The sequence below is a fragment of the Bos grunniens genome, chromosome 15 (assembly GCF_055505025.1).
Source record: "Bos grunniens cultivar Pamir isolate PY7600 chromosome 15, Bosgru_T2T1.0, whole genome shotgun sequence".
Taxonomy (NCBI): domain Eukaryota; kingdom Metazoa; phylum Chordata; class Mammalia; order Artiodactyla; family Bovidae; genus Bos; species Bos grunniens.
In genome coordinates, this window is record NC_141179.1 from 17,478,423 (window position 1) to 17,496,800 (window position 18,378).

General features: G+C 38.9%; 1 protein-coding gene across 13 annotated transcripts in view; it reads right to left on the minus strand.

Annotated features, from left to right (window-relative positions):
- ALKBH8 (alkB homolog 8, tRNA methyltransferase) overlaps window positions 1-18,378 on the minus strand; it is a 124,569-nt gene that overhangs the window by 47,479 nt on the left and 58,712 nt on the right. For 12 of the 13 annotated variants that reach the window (XR_015141797.1, XR_015141798.1, XR_015141796.1 and 9 more), the window contains one exon: window positions 16,326-16,432. The exons of the other annotated variant lie outside the window; for it this stretch is intronic. Coding sequence is in view for 9 of the 12 variants with exons in the window: in XM_086339012.1 (XP_086195138.1) it covers window positions 16,326-16,432 (107 nt within the window). In the remaining 3 variants the exon portion in view is untranslated. The remainder of the gene's footprint in view (window positions 1-16,325; window positions 16,433-18,378) is intronic. 13 annotated transcript variants of the gene reach the window in all.

Here is an 18,378-nt window from a genome sequence, read left to right on the forward strand (position 1 = left end):
GATTATGATATCTCTTATCTCTTCATTTATTTTGGCCTTCTTTAATTTCTCTTAGCAATGTTTCATGATTTCTAGCATACATGTGTTGTGTATCTCTTGTTAAATCTACTCCTAACACTTAACTCATTTGAAGCCAAGTTTTCTGCTTGATTTACTTTAGCAAGGCTATATGCCTATAGAAGTAGATTTCATGCTCACAGAGAATGTGCCAAGCCTGAAAGATGTCAGCAGATTTTTTAAAAGCATAATTTTATACTAAAGTTGTTGATACATCAAGAAACAAATATGTTGACTACACACCTAGAAAAGAGAAAAATCAACCATATAACTAAAGTGGGCTTGATCCTAGAATGAAATAATATGATGTATTTCAATTTTCATTTGGTCACTGTTCACTCAGCCTGATCCTAGAACTGGATTCCCAAAATGCAGCAGAACAAAAAATAAGTGGGACTACATCAAACAAAAAAGTTTCTGCACAACAAAAGGAAATCATTAACAAAATGAAAAAGAAACCTATGGTATTCCTATGGCATGGGAATTCTTATGGAATGGGAGAAAATATTTGCAGATTAAATATCTGATAAGGGTTAATATCCAAAATATATTAAGAACTGGTGGGGGCCAAGATGGTGGAGTAGGAAGACCCTGGGCTCACGTCCTCCCAGCAGCACACCAAAACTACAACTATGTATAGAGCAACTATCAATGAGAACAGCCTGAAGATTAGCAGAAGAGATCTACAACTAAAGACATACAGCAGGAACCACAATGATATGGGTAGAGGGGCAGAGATGTGGTAGAGTCAGGATCCATACCCCAGAGATCTGAGCCCCACATCAGGCTCCCCACCTGAAGGTACAACACGGGGAAGATGAGGTCCCAGAACACTTGACTTTGGAAGCCAGCAGGGCTTAATTTCTGGAAAGCCAGAGGGCTAAGGGAAATAAGAGACTCCACTCTTACAGGGAGTCTCACATACTTCAGGACCCAGGACAGAAGCAGCAATCTGAAAGGAGCCTGGGTCAGACCCACCGACCAATCTTGAAGAGCCTACCAGACAGGCAGAGGCAATTAGTACTTACCTTGGGGACACTGGTGCTGGCATCTACCATTATGGAATCCTCTCTCTTGCTTATTAGGGCTGGGACCTGCCCCTACCCTCCAGCCAGTATGAACCAGTCCTGGCAGGTAGCTGAGTGAGAACACAGCCCCATCCACTAGCAGGACAACTGTCATAGGACCTCTGAGCCTGATCCTGCCTCACCCACCAAAGGGCCCAGGACCTGGCCCTACTCACTGGCTGGTGGCACTAGCCCCAGGAGCCCAAGGACCCTGGCCTGCCCACCAGAGGGCCAACACCAGCTCTAGGGCCCTCAGGCCCCACAGCCAAAGAACCCAGAACTCAGCTCCACCTACCAATGGGCAGATACCAGTCCAGCACCCTGAGGGCCCTGCTCTACTCACCAATGAGCAGACACCAACTTCAGAATACCTTGGGCTCTTCAGCCAGCTGTGTCAGGAACCCGCCCTGCCTACCAGCAGGCCAATACTAGCACTACACACACCCCCCTACACACACCTCCCAGGGCTCCATAGCCAGCTCCCTCCTGATCCTGTCTCACTCACCAGCAGGCTGGCACCAGCACCAGGACCATTCTCAACATGCAGCCAGCCATGCCAGGACCAAGCCCCACCCACCAACAGAGGGCAGCTACCCACAGGGTGTGGCCTCACAGACAACCAGGCTGGGGGCAAGCTATGCCTACCAGACTGCCCACAGAAGGAACCAAGCAGTTCACACAGAGGGCACCCCTGGAGCATATAGCTCTGGTGTCCAGAAGAGAGTGTTCTGCTGGGCCCCACAGGATACTTCTTACATAAGACCACTTCTCTAAGATTGGGAAATGTAACCCAAAAAATACATAGACACAAAAACAGCAATTTAAGCAAAAAGAGGTGACAGAGAAAGAGATTCCAAATGAAAGAACAAGATAAAAGCCCAAAAGAAGAACTAAATGAAGTGGAGACAAGCAATCAACCCAACAGAGAGTTCGAGGTAGTGATCATAAAGATCATAGGAAGGGTAAAAGATAAAACCTAGTTTACAAAGCAAACATGACAAAAATATGATCAAGTTAAGATGAAATTTATTATCCACAAATTCTAGTTTAAAGAGAAAATAGAAAACAACTGACCATAGTTCAAACTATATGCCTCTGCAAAAAAAAATTAAGAACTCATACAGTACAATAACAAAAACCAAACAATCATTCAAAATCAGGCAGAAGATCTGAATAGATACTTTTTTCAAAGACAACATACAGAATGACTAACTCGTACATAAAAAGGAGCTCAATGTTACTAATAATCAGTGAAATGCAAATCAAAGTCACAATGAGATCAGTCCATGCTTATTAGAATGGCTATTACAAAAATGACAAAAAATAACAAGTGTTCGCAACTATGTGTAGAAAAGACCATCCTTATACATGTCAGTGATTATGTAAACTGGTATATCCCTATGGAAAACAGAAAGGAGATTTCTCAAAAAATGTTAAATAGAACTACCATAGGATCCAGCAATTCCACTTCTGGGTATTTACCTGAAGGAAACAAAAACACTAATTGAAAAAGACATCTGTACCCCTATGCTCACTGAAGCATTTACAATAGCCAAGACATGAAAACAACTGGGAATTACACTAAGTGAAATTAGTTGACAGATGCTATATGATCTCATTTACATGCAATATATAGAACAAAAATAAACTTACAGATACAGAAAACAGGTGGTTATGGGGCAGGTGGGGCGGGGTGAAGTGGGGTGGGGGAAGGTGTGTGTGGGTGGGAGAAGGTGAATGTGGTCAAAAGACAACTTCCAGTAATACAGTAAATAAGTTCTGGCTGTAATGGTATCTATAGTTAATAATACTATTTTGAATACTTGAAAGTAGCTAAGACAGTGTATCACAAAAGTTTTCAGTGTAAGAAAAAAATGTTTAACTGTGTGGTTGCAGATATTAACTAGACTTACTGTTTTGCCTATTTTGCAATATATACATGGAATCAGGTTGCTGTGCATCTGAAACTAATACAACCCACTCCATATGTAGATGAACATATGGAGAGAGTAACACGGAAACTTAAAATACCATATGTAAAATAGCCAATGGGAATTTGCTGTATGACTTGGAACTCAAACAGGGGCTCTGTGACAATATAGAAGGGTGGGATGGGGAGGGAGATAGGAAGGAGGCTTGGGAGGGAGGGGACAGGGTGTACCTATGGCTGACTCTTATTGATGTCTGACAGAAAACAACAAAATTCTGTAAAGCAATTATCCTTCAATTAAAAATAGATTAGCAAAAAAAAAAAAAAATCAGAACTTCTGGGCTGACATCTTTTGAAACTGTTTACTTTTGAAACTAATTAATTCAGAGTATTAGAAAAGAAGTATTTTACAAGTTGTAACCAAGCAGGACCCTACGTGGCCTTCCGCAAGAGATCCCTCCCCCATATCCTCTGCTCTTGATGGTTTAGTCACTAAGTCGTCTCCGACTCTTGTGACCCCGTGGACTGTAGCCTGCTAGGCTCCTCTGTCCATGGGGTTCTCCAGGCAAGAATACTGGAGTGGGTTGCCACTTCCTTCTCCAGGGGATCTTCCCAACCTAGGAATCAAAGCCGGGTCTCCTGCATTGCAGGCAAATTCTTTACTGACTAGGTTTGAGGGAAGCCCATCCTCTGCTTCCCTCATAGCTCAATTGGTAAAGAATCCTTTGCTTTTAGCTCCTCTCTAAAGTACCTAGATAATAGTTTCTGATTTGAATTTCCTTAATTGTTTTACAGATGCTAAAACCCCTCCCAAATGAAAGAAATCAACTACTTGATGACCATGAGCACCCAAGACCTACTGGAGCCTAAGGATGAAAATTAACCCCTGTGACACCATCATTTACTTCACTGACATCAACCAATCAGACAACTGTACATATATGCATCACATAACCTGGGAGACCCCTCCCTCACTCTGACTTTAAAAATGTTTTGCTGAAACCCACTGAGGAGTTCAGGCTTTTTGAAAACTAGCTGTCCCAGACTCCATGTATAGTACCCAACAATAAATGCTGCAATTTCCTTCACCACAATATGAAGTCAATAGACTGGATTTTACTGAGTGTGGGCAAGCGAACCCAAGTATGCTTGGGTAACAAAGTCCTGATGCTGTTTCAAAAATGATTTCACTTCTCTCTCCAAAAATTAATTTTTGATTATCAACCTTATATGTTACAGCCTTGTATGCCACATTTGGTTATTAATTCTAGTACTTGTGTTTCAGATATGCTCAGTTCAGTTGCTCGGTCGTATCCGATTCTTTGTGACCCTATGGACTGCAGCACGCCAGGCCTCCCTGTCCATCACCAACTCCTGGAGTTTACCCAAACTCATGTCCATGGAGTCGGTGATGCCATCCAGCCATCTTATCCTCTGTCATCCCCTTCTCCTCCTGCCCTCAATCTTTCAGAGCATCAGGGTCTTTTCAAATGAGTCAGCTCTTCGCATCAGTTGGCCAAAGTATTGGAGTTTCAGCTTCAACATCAGTCCTTCCAGTGAACACTTAGGACTGATTTCCTTTGGGATGGACTGGTTGGATCTCCCTGCAGTCCAAGGGACTCTCAAGAGTCTTCTCCAACACCACAGTTCAAAAGCATCAATTCTTCAGCACTCAGCTTTCTTTACAGTCCAACTCTCACATCCATACATGACTACTGGAAAAACCATAGCCTTGACTAGACGGACCTTTGTTGGCAAAGTAACATCTCTGCTTTTTAACATGCTGTCTAGGTTGGTCATAACTTTTCTTCCAAGGAGTAGGTGTCTTTTAATTTCATGGCTGCAGTCACCATCTGCAGGGACTTGGGAGCCTCCAAAAATAAAGTCAGCCACTGTTTCCACTGTTGCAGATATGCTAGAATTTTCCAATCCACAAAGGGTTTTACTTTTTTCCTTTCAAATACATATGATATTTTTTTCTTAATATGTATATTTTATTGAAGTATAGTTGACTTACAGTGTTTCAAGTGCACAGCAAGGTGATTCAGTTATATATATACACATATATTATTTTCAGATTCTTTTCCATTATAGGTTTACAAGATACTGACTATAGTTCCCTGTACTACACAATAAACCTGTGTTGCTTGTTGCCTATTTTTTTAAAAATTAGAAACCTAGCATTCTATTCATACTAAGTTAAGCAAGTGGAATCAAAATGTCATAAATTTTTTAGCTAGGCAAAAATTCATAAGTTTTCTAAAATATATCTATTATCTTATATATACTATATATATATGTATACAAAGGTTTTTCTACTATGCTTGATAAAGGCTTGAGAAAGAACATCAAGAAGAAGAGATGGAGAAGCTGGAAACAAACTAAATGAAATGGGAGCATTGAATATGAAATAGAAAATGTGAAACAAACAAGATAAAGATCATCATATAGTCTAGTTATTTTTAAACATGGCTACTCATTAGAAACACATCTGGAGCTCTGGAAAAAAAATGCAAAACCTGGGCATTTGTATTTATGAAAAAATTCTAAGATAATTCTGATATGCATCTGGATTTTAAAAAGTGATAATAGATTTTTCTATTAAATGATAGCTTTGGTGATATAGAATTCTACTATCGTCTATTGACCAATCATGATACAATGGTATTAAGTGAATAATAGTTACATAATCACAATAGTAAAGATGTTTATTAGTTTTCACAATCAATAGCCAGACAAAAAATAAAAGATCATTAGGAAATATGATTAATCTAACAATATAAAATAATTACATATAATTTGGGGGGTTAAGTAGAGTGATGTGGTAAGTTGAAATACATACATGTACATGTTCTCATCTGCCCAGTCTATGTCTTTTGGTTGGTACATTTAATCCATTGGCAACCCACTCCAGTGTTCTTGCCTGGAGAATCCCAGGGACAGGGGAGCCTGGTGGGCTGCCATCTATGGGGTTGCACAGAGTTGGACACGACTGAAGCGACTTAGCATGATCCTATTACCATTTTCTTAACTGTTTTGGGTTTATTTTGCATAGGTCTTTTCCTTCTCTTGTGTTTTCTACTTAGAGAAGTTCCTTTAGCATTTGTTGTAAAGCTGGTCTAGTGACACTGAATTCTCTTAACTTTTGCTTGTCTGGAAAGCTTTTGATTTTTTCTATCAAATCTGAAGGAGAGTCTTGCTGGGAGACTATTCTTGGTTATAGATTCTTCTCTTTCATCACTTTACATTATGTCATTTCCTTCTGGCTTGCAGAGTTTCTGTTGAGAAATCAGCAGATAATCTTATGGAAGTTCCCTTGTATGTTATTTGTCATTTTTTTCCCTTGTTGTTTTAATATTTTGTCTTTAACTTTTGTCAGTTTGATTATTGTGTGTCTTTGTGTGTTCCTCTTTGAGATTATTCTGCCTGAGACTCTCTGTGCTTCCTGGACTTGGCTGACTGTTTCCTTTCCCATATTGGGGAAGTTTTCAGTTATTATCTCTTCAAATATTATCTCTGGTCCTTTCCCTCTCTTCTCCTTCTGGGACTCCCCCTATAATGCAAATGTTCATGCATTTAACATTGTCCCAGAAGTCTCTTTGACTGTCTTCATTTTTTTTTCCCCTATATTCTGTTCTGTGGCAGTGATTTACACCATTTTGTTCTCCAGGTCACTTATGCATTCTTCTGCCTCAGTTATTCTGCTATTGATTCCTTCTAATGTATTGTTCATCTCTGTCTGCTTGTTCTTTAGTGCTTCTAGGTCTTTGGTAAACACTTCTTACATCTTCTCCATTTTGTTACCAAGATCCTGAATCATCTTTACTATCATTATTCTGATTTCTTTTTCTGGAAGGTTTCCTATCTCCACTTCATTTAGTTTTTTGAGGTGTTTTATCTTGTCCCTTCACGTGGGACATAACTTTCTGCTTTTTCATCCTGATTAACTTTCTGTGATGCTTTTGAGACTGTGGTTCTTCTTGCTTCTTTTATCTGCCCTCTAGTAGATGATGCTAAATGCGGCTTGTATAAGCTTCCTGATGGAGGGATTGAGTGGGAAAAACTGGGTCTTGCTCTGGTGGGCAGGGTCTTGCTCAGTAAAGCTAGAATCCATTTATCTGCTGATGGGTGGGGTTGTTGCTCCCTCCCTGTTGGTTGTTTGGCCTGGTTGTTTGGCCAGCTCTGGGATCTATGAACTCTATGGTAGGGTTAATGGTGACCTCCAAGAGAGCTTATACCAAGGGACATCTTCCAGGACTGCTGCTACCAGTGCCACCATCCTTGTGGCGAGCCCTTGCTGACCCATGCCTCCACAGGAGACTGCCTAACACTAGCAGGTAGGTCTGGCTCAGTCTCCTGTGAGGTCACTCCTCCTTTCCCCTGGGTCTTGGTGCAAGCAAAATTTTGTGCCCTCAAAGAATGGAGTCTCTGTTTCCCCCAGTCCTGTGGAAGTCCTATAATCAAATTCCGCTGACCTTCAAGGTCAGATTCTCTGGGGATTCCCATTCTTTGTTAGATCCCCAAGCTGGAAAGCCTGTCATGGGGCTCAGAACCTTCACAACACTCAGAGAACTTCTTCAGTGTTATTGTTCTCTAGTTTTTGGGTTGTCCACTCAGCGGGTATGGGATTGGATTTTATCGCAATTGCGCTCCTCCTACTATCTCACTGTGGCTTCTTCTTTGTCTTTGGATGTGGGGTATCTTTTTTTGGTGTCGATGGCTGTTCAAGAGTTCAAAACAGTTGCGATTTTGGTGATCTTGCAGGAGATCAGTACACACCCTTCCATTCCACCATCTTAAACTGGAAGCCCCCAATCACATATGATTTTTATTGCTTTCTCTTGTATTATCATACTAAGATGTCCAATATAATATTAAATAGAAGTGATGAGAACAAAAATCCCTGCCTTTTCAATATTTTAGGAAAAAGCATTCAATATTTTATTATTAACTGTGATACTGCCCGTGGGTTTTTCACAGATGCTCTTTAATCACACTTAAGAACTTTTCTTCTTATTTGGTTTGCCAAGTTTTTATCATGAATGGATGCTAAATTCTTTCAAGATATATTCTCTGCATCAATCAAGATGATTATTTTTTCTCTTTTGTTCTTTGATTTCCAACTGTTAAACAATCTTGCAACTCTGGGATAAATTCCACTTAATCTTGATGTATTTTCATTTTTATATATTGTAGGTTTGAGTTTTCTAATAATTTGTCACAGACTTTTACTATCTCTGAGAGATATTGGTCTGCAATTTCCTTTTTTGTAATGTCCTTGACAAATTTTGGTGTCAGGATAGTGCCAGCTTCATAAAACAAGTTGTAAGAACAGCTCATTTAAAAGAGTTCATGCTAAAGGCAATTTTTTAGAAGTAAAAACAAACAAACAGTGCCTGAAATTATATGACTGTTACTCTGATAGCAGAAAATGATTGAAACTAAAATGCTGAACAAAGAACAAAATTCAGTTATTTTATAACAATGAATATCTTGAAACTCTTATTAGCAGTTCTCTCTTAGGTACTAAATAGTTCTCTATTATGGCTCTTTGAAGTCAACTACTTCAGTTGCCTAGAGTTAAATCTTAGGCAAAGGTCAAGCAGTACTTACTGCTTTTGGAACCAATCTCAGATTTTCGGGAATAGGCAATCTATATGTTAAAAATAATTATTTAAGTATCTCTGAACATTTTTTTCCCCTGTACTCAAATTATAATCTAGTTGGGAAAACATTAAATAAAAAGATAAAACCATTATTATAAATTTAAATGATAGTTCAATACGATAGAAAAGACAGCACAAGCCAGTAGGAGACAACACAGTCTTTAGGAGTTAAGGGAGAAATTATTTCAGGCTCTTGTCATCAGAAAAAACTTTATACATCATAAAGGAAACAAACAAACAAAAAAGTTGAGCTATATGTTAAAAAGAAGTGAATGGAAAGGAAAATGAAATTTATTCCATTAAGAGTTGACAAAAGTGTGAAGGCTACAAGGCACCTGCATAAATTCAGATGAAAGGGAGCAAACAAATTTAGCTGTAACAGTATGGTTAAGAGCGTAGATCCTGAAGGCAGACTCTGATCTTGTCTCTGTCCCTGACTGGTTTTGTAACTTTGTACAAGTTATGGAACCTCCTTATGCTCCAGTTTCCTTTAAAAATGTGGACAAAACCATGAAAAAAAACTTTCCACTGTGATTATATCAGTTACATGAGTTAATGTATGTAAAGCTTTCAGACAGTATCTAGCACAAAGGGCTCCAAAAATATTTAAAAGGAGAGCTCAAACAGATTCATGAACTAACTGAACCCAAGGCTAGTCTAATAACATAAATGAGTGAAGCAGGTAGACTTTAGAAATACACTGTTTGCCATTAAACACATAGGAATTGTCTTCATTTCAAAAAAATTAAGCATTCTCTTCCATTTTTCTTAAAACACACATTCCTATTCCTTCTAGCTTTCCCCCCCACTTCTAAAACAGATGTAAGTTTAAGAAATAATTAATTTTCATTTAACTCTGTTATAAGATAAAAACATTAGTATGAGCACAGTGATAAATGACAACTGATACTCAGTCATACTGCAGGCAATCATAGAAAGCAGTAGGAACCTTAAGAGAACCTGAAAATATAGTTGCACCTAAAGAAGGCCATTGATAGTCTCAGCTACTGCTGTCAAAAGATACTGTGGTCTTATGTTTTCAGATGTTCTCAATTTTCAAAAGAAGCTGAAAATTCAGAATCATGTAAAAGCTGCTGATATTCATATACAACCAATTTTTTTAAATTCTACAATGTTGACTGCCAGTGCCCCAGCTAAACAGTCTGACTGCTATATCTGACTCATGTTCTGCCAGTCTGCCATCTCTGTTTTAGTGCATAGTAACTAGAACAGTAAACTTTAACTATATCCAATTAAAAGTGTTTGGGGACTTCCCTGGTGGCATAGTGGATGGGACTCCACCTGCCAGTGCAGGAGACACAGTTCGATACTTGGTACAGGAGGATTCCACGTGCCTCAGAGCAACTAGGCCCATGTGCCACAACTACTGAAGCCTAGTTTCAAATACTGAATCCTGCATACCTAGAGCCTGTGCTCTGCAACAAGAAAAACCACCTCAACGAATAGTCCAAGCACTGCAACAAAGAGGAGTCCCCCCTCACCACAACTAGAGAAAGTCTGCACAAAAACCAACAAAGACCCAGTGCAGCCAAAAAAAAAGTATTTGAACTGACTGTGTGAATCAGTCTTCTTCAGTGGTGCTTTCTAATGCTTTTTAACACAGATCAAAATATTTTTAATTCAAAGTTTATTTCTAGAGTTTATATGTATTTTTAGTACATTAAGTGTGCTTCTTTGATTAATTCTCCCTTCCACTCACATTCCAAGGAACCTTCCAATAGTTGACACACCGTTTCTTTGGTCAGTCTCCCTCTGTTCCTATCACTGTCTCTTCCCTTCACTTTTCTCCCTTCTTCTCTCTCTTTTCTTAACACACACATACATACACACACAGAGACAGGATAAACCCAAGGAGGAAAACACCGAGACATACAGTAATCAAACAGACAAAAATTAAAGACAGATAAAATATTAAAAGCAACAAGGGGAAAATGACAAATAACATACAAGGGAACTCCCATCAGGATACCAGCTGATTCCTCAACAGAAAATCTACAAGCCAGAAGGGAATGGCATGATATATTTAAAGTGAAGAAACAAAAGAACCTACAACCAAGAATACTCTACCCAGCAAAACTCTCCTTCAGATTTGATGGAGAAATCAAAACTTTCCAGACAAGTAACAGTTAAGAGAATTCAGCATCACCAAACCAGCTTTACAACAAACACTAAAGGAATTTCTCTAGGAAGAAAACACAAGAGAAGGAAAAGACTGGCAGAAAGTAAACCTAAAACAATTAGGAAAATGGTAATAGGATCATACATATTGATACATACCTTAAATGTAAATGGATTACATGCACCAACCAAAAGATATAGACTGGCTGGGTGGATGAAAACATGTGCATGTATACACTTCCACGTACCACATTACTCTGCTTGACCCTCCCAAATTGTATGCAACTATTTTATATTGTTAAGTTAATCATGTTTGCATTATGGTTTGCAATTGCAACTTTTATTTTTTTTCTGGCTATTGATTGTGAAAACTGATAAATATCTTTTACTCTTGTGGTTACGTAACTATTGCTATTAATACCTATTAACTATTAATACCATTGTATCATGATTGGTCAACAGAAAAACAACAGAACTCTATATGACCAAAACTAGGATCTAATAGAAAAATCTGTAATCAATTTTTAAAATCCAGATGCATATCAGAAAAATCTTGAAATTTTTTGAAAAATACAAATGCTCGGTTAGGAGTTCAGTCTCTCAGTCATGTCCGACTCTTTGCAACCACATATACTGCAGCACACCAGCATTCCCTGTCACCAACTCCCAGAGCTTGCTCAAATTCATGTCCTTCAAGTTGGTGATGCCATCCAACCATCTCATCCTCTGACATCCCCTTCTCCTCCTGCCTGCAATCTTTCCCATCATCAGGGTCTTTACAGTGAGTCAGTTCTTCACATCAAGTGGTCAAAGTATTGGAGCTTCACCTTCAGCATCAGTTCTTCCAATGAATATTCAGGACTGATATCCTTTAGGAGTGACCGGTTCGATCTCCTTGCTGTCCAAAGGACTCTCAAGGGTCTTCTCTAATGCCACAGGTCAAAAGGATCAATTCTTTGGCACTCAGCTTTCTTAATGGTCCAACTCTCACATCTATACACGACTACTGGAAAAACTATAGCTTTGACTAGACGGACCTTTGGCAGTGAAGTAATGTCTCTGCTTTTTAATATGCTGTCTAGGTTTGTCATAGCTTTTCTTCCAAGGAACAAGTGTCTTTTAATTTAATGGCTACAGTCACCATCTGCAGTGATTTTGGAGCCCAAGAAAATAAAGTCTGTCATTGTTTCCATTGTTTCCCCATCTATTTGCCATGAAGTGATGGGACTGGATGCCATGATCTTCGTTTTTTGAATGTTGAGTTTTAAGCCAGCTTTTTCACTCTCCTCTTTCACACTTCATCAAGATGCTCTTTAGTTCTTCACTTTCTGCAATAAGGCTAGTATCATCTGTATTTCTGAGGTTATTGATATTTTTTCCAGAAACCTTGATTCCACCTTGTGCTTCATCCAGCCAGGCATTTTTGCATGGGTACCCTGCATATAAGTTAAATAAGCAGGGTAACAATGTACAGTCTTGACGTACTCCTTTCCCAATTTGGAACCAGTCTGTTGTTCCATGTCCTTGACCTGCATACAGATTTCTCAGGAGGCAGGTAATGTGGTATTCCTATCTCTTTAACATTTTCCACAGGTTGTTGTGATCCACACAGTCAAAGGCTTTAGCGTAGCCAATAAAGCAGATGTTTTTCTGGAACTCTCTTGCTCTTTCTATGATCCAAAGGATGTTGGCAATTTGATCTCTGGTTCCTCTGTCTTTTCTAAATCCAACTTGAACATCTGGAAGGTCTTGGTTCACACACTGTTGAAGCCTAGCTTGAAGGATTTTGAGCATGAGCTTGCTAGCATGTGACATGAGTACAACTGTGCAGTAGGTTGAACATTCTTGGCATTGCTCTTCTTTAGGATTGGAATGAAAACTGACCTTTTCCAGTCCTATGGTCACTGCTGAGTTTTCCAAATTTGCTGGCATATGGAGTGCAGCACTTTCACAGCATCATCTTTTAGGATTTGAAATAGCTCAATTGGAGTTCCATCACCTCCACTAGCTTTGTTTGTAGTGATGCTTCCTAAGGCCCGCTTGATTTCATATTCCAGGATGCCTGGCTCTAGGTGAGTGATCACACCATCCTGGTTATCTGGGTCATTAAGATCTTTTTTGTATACTTCTGTGTATTCTTATCACCTTTGCTTAATATCTTCTGCTTCTGCTAGGTCCATACTGTTTCTGTCCTTTATTGTGCCCATCTTTGCATGAAATGTTACCTTTGTATCTCTAATTTTCTTGAAAAGATCTCTAGTCTTTCCCATTCTATTGTTTTCTTCTATTTCTTTGCATTGATTGCTGAGGAAGGCTTCCTTACCTCTCCTTGCTATTCTTTGGAACTCTACATTCAGATTAATATATATTTCCTTTTCTCCTTTGCCTTTAGTATTTTCAAAATTATAGGAAAGCTGGATCTCATCACCATTTTCAATTGCTGAAAGTGAAAAATATTTTAAATGGATATGAAAAAAAAATCAGGCAAATGTAATCCTTAGTGCACAAAATCAGGCTATCTGTCTTTATGGTTCATTTAGGACACGTTACAAACTCATTTAAATGCTCACTTCTCTGAATTTTTAAGAAATGAGTCAAAAAAAAAAAAATCTCCAACCAGGGCAGCATTAATAAGTTCGGAATTCAGCAGTATTTTAAGTGACAATATATGTAAATTTTAGCAGAATGATGCTTCCACCTCAAAAGGCTGAGGATTTATTCCTGCCAAGAATTAATAACTCATTTTATTTACATTAGATTCAATAAAAAAAACTCAGGGTCATTATGTAAAACAACTGGCATTCTTAAAAGTGTAAATGTCAAAAAGACAAAAAAAAGTTGAAAAACTGCTTCAAATTAAAGAATGCTAAAGAGAACTGACAACTAAATGTAATGCAGGATCATGGATCAAATCCTAGATCAGATGGAAAACTTACCATGAGGTACTGACAGACTCTCCTCAACCAAACTTTTGGCAGGTTCTTATGAGCCCAGACCACCAGACCACCTTACCTGCCACCTGAGAAATCTGTACGCAGATCAAGAAGCAACACTTAGAACCAGACATGGAAAAGCCAACTGGTTCAAAATTGGGAAAGGAGTACATTAAGGCTGTATATTATCACCTTGCTTATTTAACTTATATGCAGAGTACATCATGCAAAATGCTGGGCTGGAAGAATGAAGCACAAGCTGGAATCAAGTTTTCCAGGAAAATATCAATAACCTCTGATATGCAGATGACACCACCCTTATGGCAGAAAGAGAAAAAGAACTAAATTGCCTCTTGATGAAGTTGAAAGAGGAGAATGAAAAACCTGGCTTAAAACTCAACATTCAAAAAACTAGGATCATGGCATCTGATCCCATCACTTCATAGGAAATAGATGGGGAAACAATGCAAACAATGACAGACTTTATTTTCTTGAAGGGCTCCAAAATCCCTGCAGATGGTGACTGCAGCCATTAAATTAAAAGACACTTACTCCTTGAAAGAAAAGTTATGACAAACCTAGACAGCATATTAAAAAACAGAGACATTACTTCACCAACAAAGGTCCATATAGTCAAACCTATAGTTTTTCCAGTTGTAATGTATGGATGTGAGAGCTGGATCATAAAGAAAGCTGAGTGCCAAAGAAATGATGTTTTTGAACTGTGGTGTTGGAGAAGACTCTTGAGAGTCCCTTGGACTGCAAGGAGATCAAACCAGTCAATCCTAAAGGAAATCAGTCTTGAATATTCACTGGAAGGACTGATGCTGAAGCTGAAGCTCCAATACTTTGGTACCTTATGCAAAGAACTGACTCATTGGAAAAGATGCTGATGCTGGGAAAGATTGAAGGCAGAAGGGGGCGACAGAGGACAAGATGGTTGGATGGCATCATTGACTCAATGCACATGAGTTTAAGCAAGCTCTGGGAGTTGGTGATGGACAGGGAATCCTGACCTGCTGCAGTCCATGGGGTTGCAAAGAGCTGGACATGACTGAGCTACTGAACTAAAGTGACTCTGAGCCCAAATAGGCCCTGTCCTTAGGCATGTCTGCTGCTACTGCTTCTGCTAAGTCACTTCAGTCGTGTCCGACTCTTAGCGACCCCATGGACTGCAGCCCACCAGGCTCCTCCGTCCATGGGATTTTCCAGGCAAGAGTACTGGAGTGGGGTGCATTGCCTTCTCCTAGGCATGTCTAGAACCCCATTTTAGCAAGAATCCTGTTAAGTCAGTTTAGCCACAATCCACTATCCTCCATTATCTGATCATCCTTGGTAACTGACCAAATTCCTTACACCTATCTTTCCCCCAGGTGATGTCTGATCACTGTGGCCTGCCTTCAGGAAGAATCCTATTGTAGCCAGAATTTTCCCTTCCTACTGATGTTTCTTGTTAGTAATTTTCTATCCATACACACTGCCCTACCCTCAACCCCGGGCTCCCTGCCTATAAATCTCCATTTTTCCTTATTACATTTGAAATTGAGTCCACCCCTATACTCTCTTCCTTTATTCCAACAGTTCCTGAGTAAAATCTGTTTTTGTTGCTCTAACTACTGTCAAGGTCTGGTTTTCTTTGACAGTAGTATAAACTGCAACTAGCAAATTTTCAAAATGGATTGTATGAGCCTGATAAGAGCATTTGATTAATGTTGAATTTCCTGAATTTGAGGCATACACTGCAGTTTCGTAGAATAAGGGGCTGGAAAACTTATTCTGTAACAAGACCAGATAGTATGTATTTCAGGCATAGAAGGTGATCTATAGTCTCTATCACATATTCTTTTTTGTTTTTATTCTTTATAACACTTTAAAAATGTAAAACCACTTTTAGATCAAGAGCTATGTAAAAATAAGGGCTGAAGTTAGCTCAAGAGCCATAGTTTGCCAACCCCTAATACAATGTTCCTGCTCCTTAAAAATATGCAATGAACCATGTAAAGATAAAAGGTCATCATAGCTGCAACTTCCTCTCAAAGATTGAGCAAAAATAATAATAACAATAACACATTAGAGAAAAAAGTGATGACAAACAGTGCAGACACCTGATCAGCATAGTGTACTACCCAGAACTCCTGGGACTCAAGCAATCCTCCCTCCTTAGCTTCAAAAGCTGAGGATTAAAGCCAGATTTCTATTTCTTCCAAACTCTTTCTTCATATTTCTGTGTGGCAGCAGTGGACATAGAGACAAGATTTTGGCAGCAATGAAAACAGACAGCAGAATATTCACAATTGGTAAACCTATGTGAAAGGTGAAGGGAATTCACCATATTATGCTTATAATTTTTCTTTAAATTTGATATTTTTTCAAAATAAAGAGTTTTTTAAAAAGCCATAGATGTCCCTGGGGAAGCCAGGATATGTGCAAGCCTCAATGTGCAAGCCTGAGGCATGGTTCCAGTGGCTCAGAAAAGAATGAGACTCCCACAAGGCAAAAGGTATCCTGTCATCTGGGTCATCTCAGTACATACCCATGGGTCCAAAGGTATCTAGATTCTCCTGTCATCACCAGCAAACTCCGACAAGGCAGCATAACTGGCACTGTCATACCATCTGGGTGCTTAAAATCCATGACAATCTTGAAATAAAAGCAAAAGCATGAAGATCAATCAACCCAAAAAGTCATATACTCCAAAGATAAGAGCAATTCACTGATTCTATCTTTCTAAGCTAATAGAGATTAAAACATGGTAATGTTTATAGGAAAGCATAGCACAGTGGTTCTCAAACTTCAGTGCACATAAGAATCAACTGAATGACTAAAAGTAGGTCTACAGTAAGGCTCAAGAATCTGCATTTCTAACAATTACCTAAGGAAATTATGATGCAGGTGGTCAGAGAAGCATTCATACTATGAAAAACATTAGTAGTCAAATTCAAGGACTTAGAACCTGAAACATTCATATCTTGGCTTTTTCACTTACTGGCCATATGATTCAGGACAACTTATTTAATACCTCTGTGTCCAGTTTCCTCAATTCTTATAGGATTGTCAAGTATCTGGTACATTGTAAGTACAAAAACAGTAGATATTATTCATATGCAGGCATGCGAAGTCACTTCAGTCATGTCCAACTTTTTGTGACTCTCTGGACTGTAGCCTGCCAGGTTCCTTCGTCCATGGGATTCTCCAGGCAAGAATACTGCAGTGGGTTGCCATGCCTTCCTCCAGAGGATCTTCCTGACTTAGGAACTGAACGTGCATCTCTTATATCTCCTGCACTGGCAGGTGGGTTCTTTATCACTAGTGCCATGTGGGAAGCCCATTTTAGAATATTAACAATTAACAATTTAAGGAGAAGTAACTATTACATGCAGATTTTCATGTAATTCATTTTTCCTTTAAAGTGACACAACATTTTAGACTTAAATATTCTCTTATTTATTTATTTGGCTGCACTGGGTCTTAGTTGCAGTACATGGGATCTAGTTTCCTGACCAGGAATTGAACCTGGGGCTCTTGAATTTGGAGTACCATCTTAGCCATGGGACCACAAGGGAAATCTCTAAATGTGAATTTTTAAAAGGCACATCAAAGGGCTAAAAAAAATTTAAGTGAACAAATCAATCCATGTGAAAAATAAATATGCCAAGTTAGTATCAGCGGGATGAACATTATTTAGCATAATACCTTCATCAGAGGTAAATTTAGGACAGCACCAGGCACCAAAGCAAGCATTTAGTAACTAATACCTATTAATAATAATAATATTGGGTAAACAGATGATACACATGAAAATTCTTCATAAATTATATAGAATTATATTGATCCTTATTGCAAAATTCAGACTTAAATTGAAGAAAACAGGGAAAACCATCAGGCCATTCAGGTATGACCTAAGTCAAATACCTTATGACTATACAGTAGAAGTGACAAATAGACTCAAGGGATTAGATCTGGTAAACAGAGTGACTGAAAAACTATGGACGGAGGTTCGTAACACTGTTCAGCAGGCAGTGATCAAAACCATCCCCAAGAAAAAAAAATGCAAAAAGCAAAAATGGCTGATGCACGATACTGGATGCTTGGGGCTGGTGCACTGGGACGACCCAGAGGGATGGTATGGGGAGGGAGGAGGCAGGAGGGTTCAGGATGGGGAACACATGTATACCTGTGGCGGATTCATTTTGATATTTGGCAAAACTAATACAATATTGTAAAGTTTAAAAATAAAATAAAATTTAAAAAAAAGCAAAAATGGTTGTTTGAGGAGGCCTTACAAATAGCTGAAAAAAGCAGAGAAATGAAAGGCAAAAGAGAAAAGGAAAGATACACCCATCTGAATGCAGAGTCCAAAGAATAGCACACAGAGAATCAGAAAGCCTTTTAAAGTGATCAATGCAAAGAAACAGGGGAAAACAATGGGATGGGAAAGACTAGAGATCTTTTCAAGAAAATTAGAGATATAAAGGTAACATTTCATGCAAAGATGAGCACAATAAAGGACAAAAATGGTATGGATCTAATAGAAGCAGAAGATACTGAGACGAGGTAGCAAGAAAACACAGAAGAACTGTACAAGA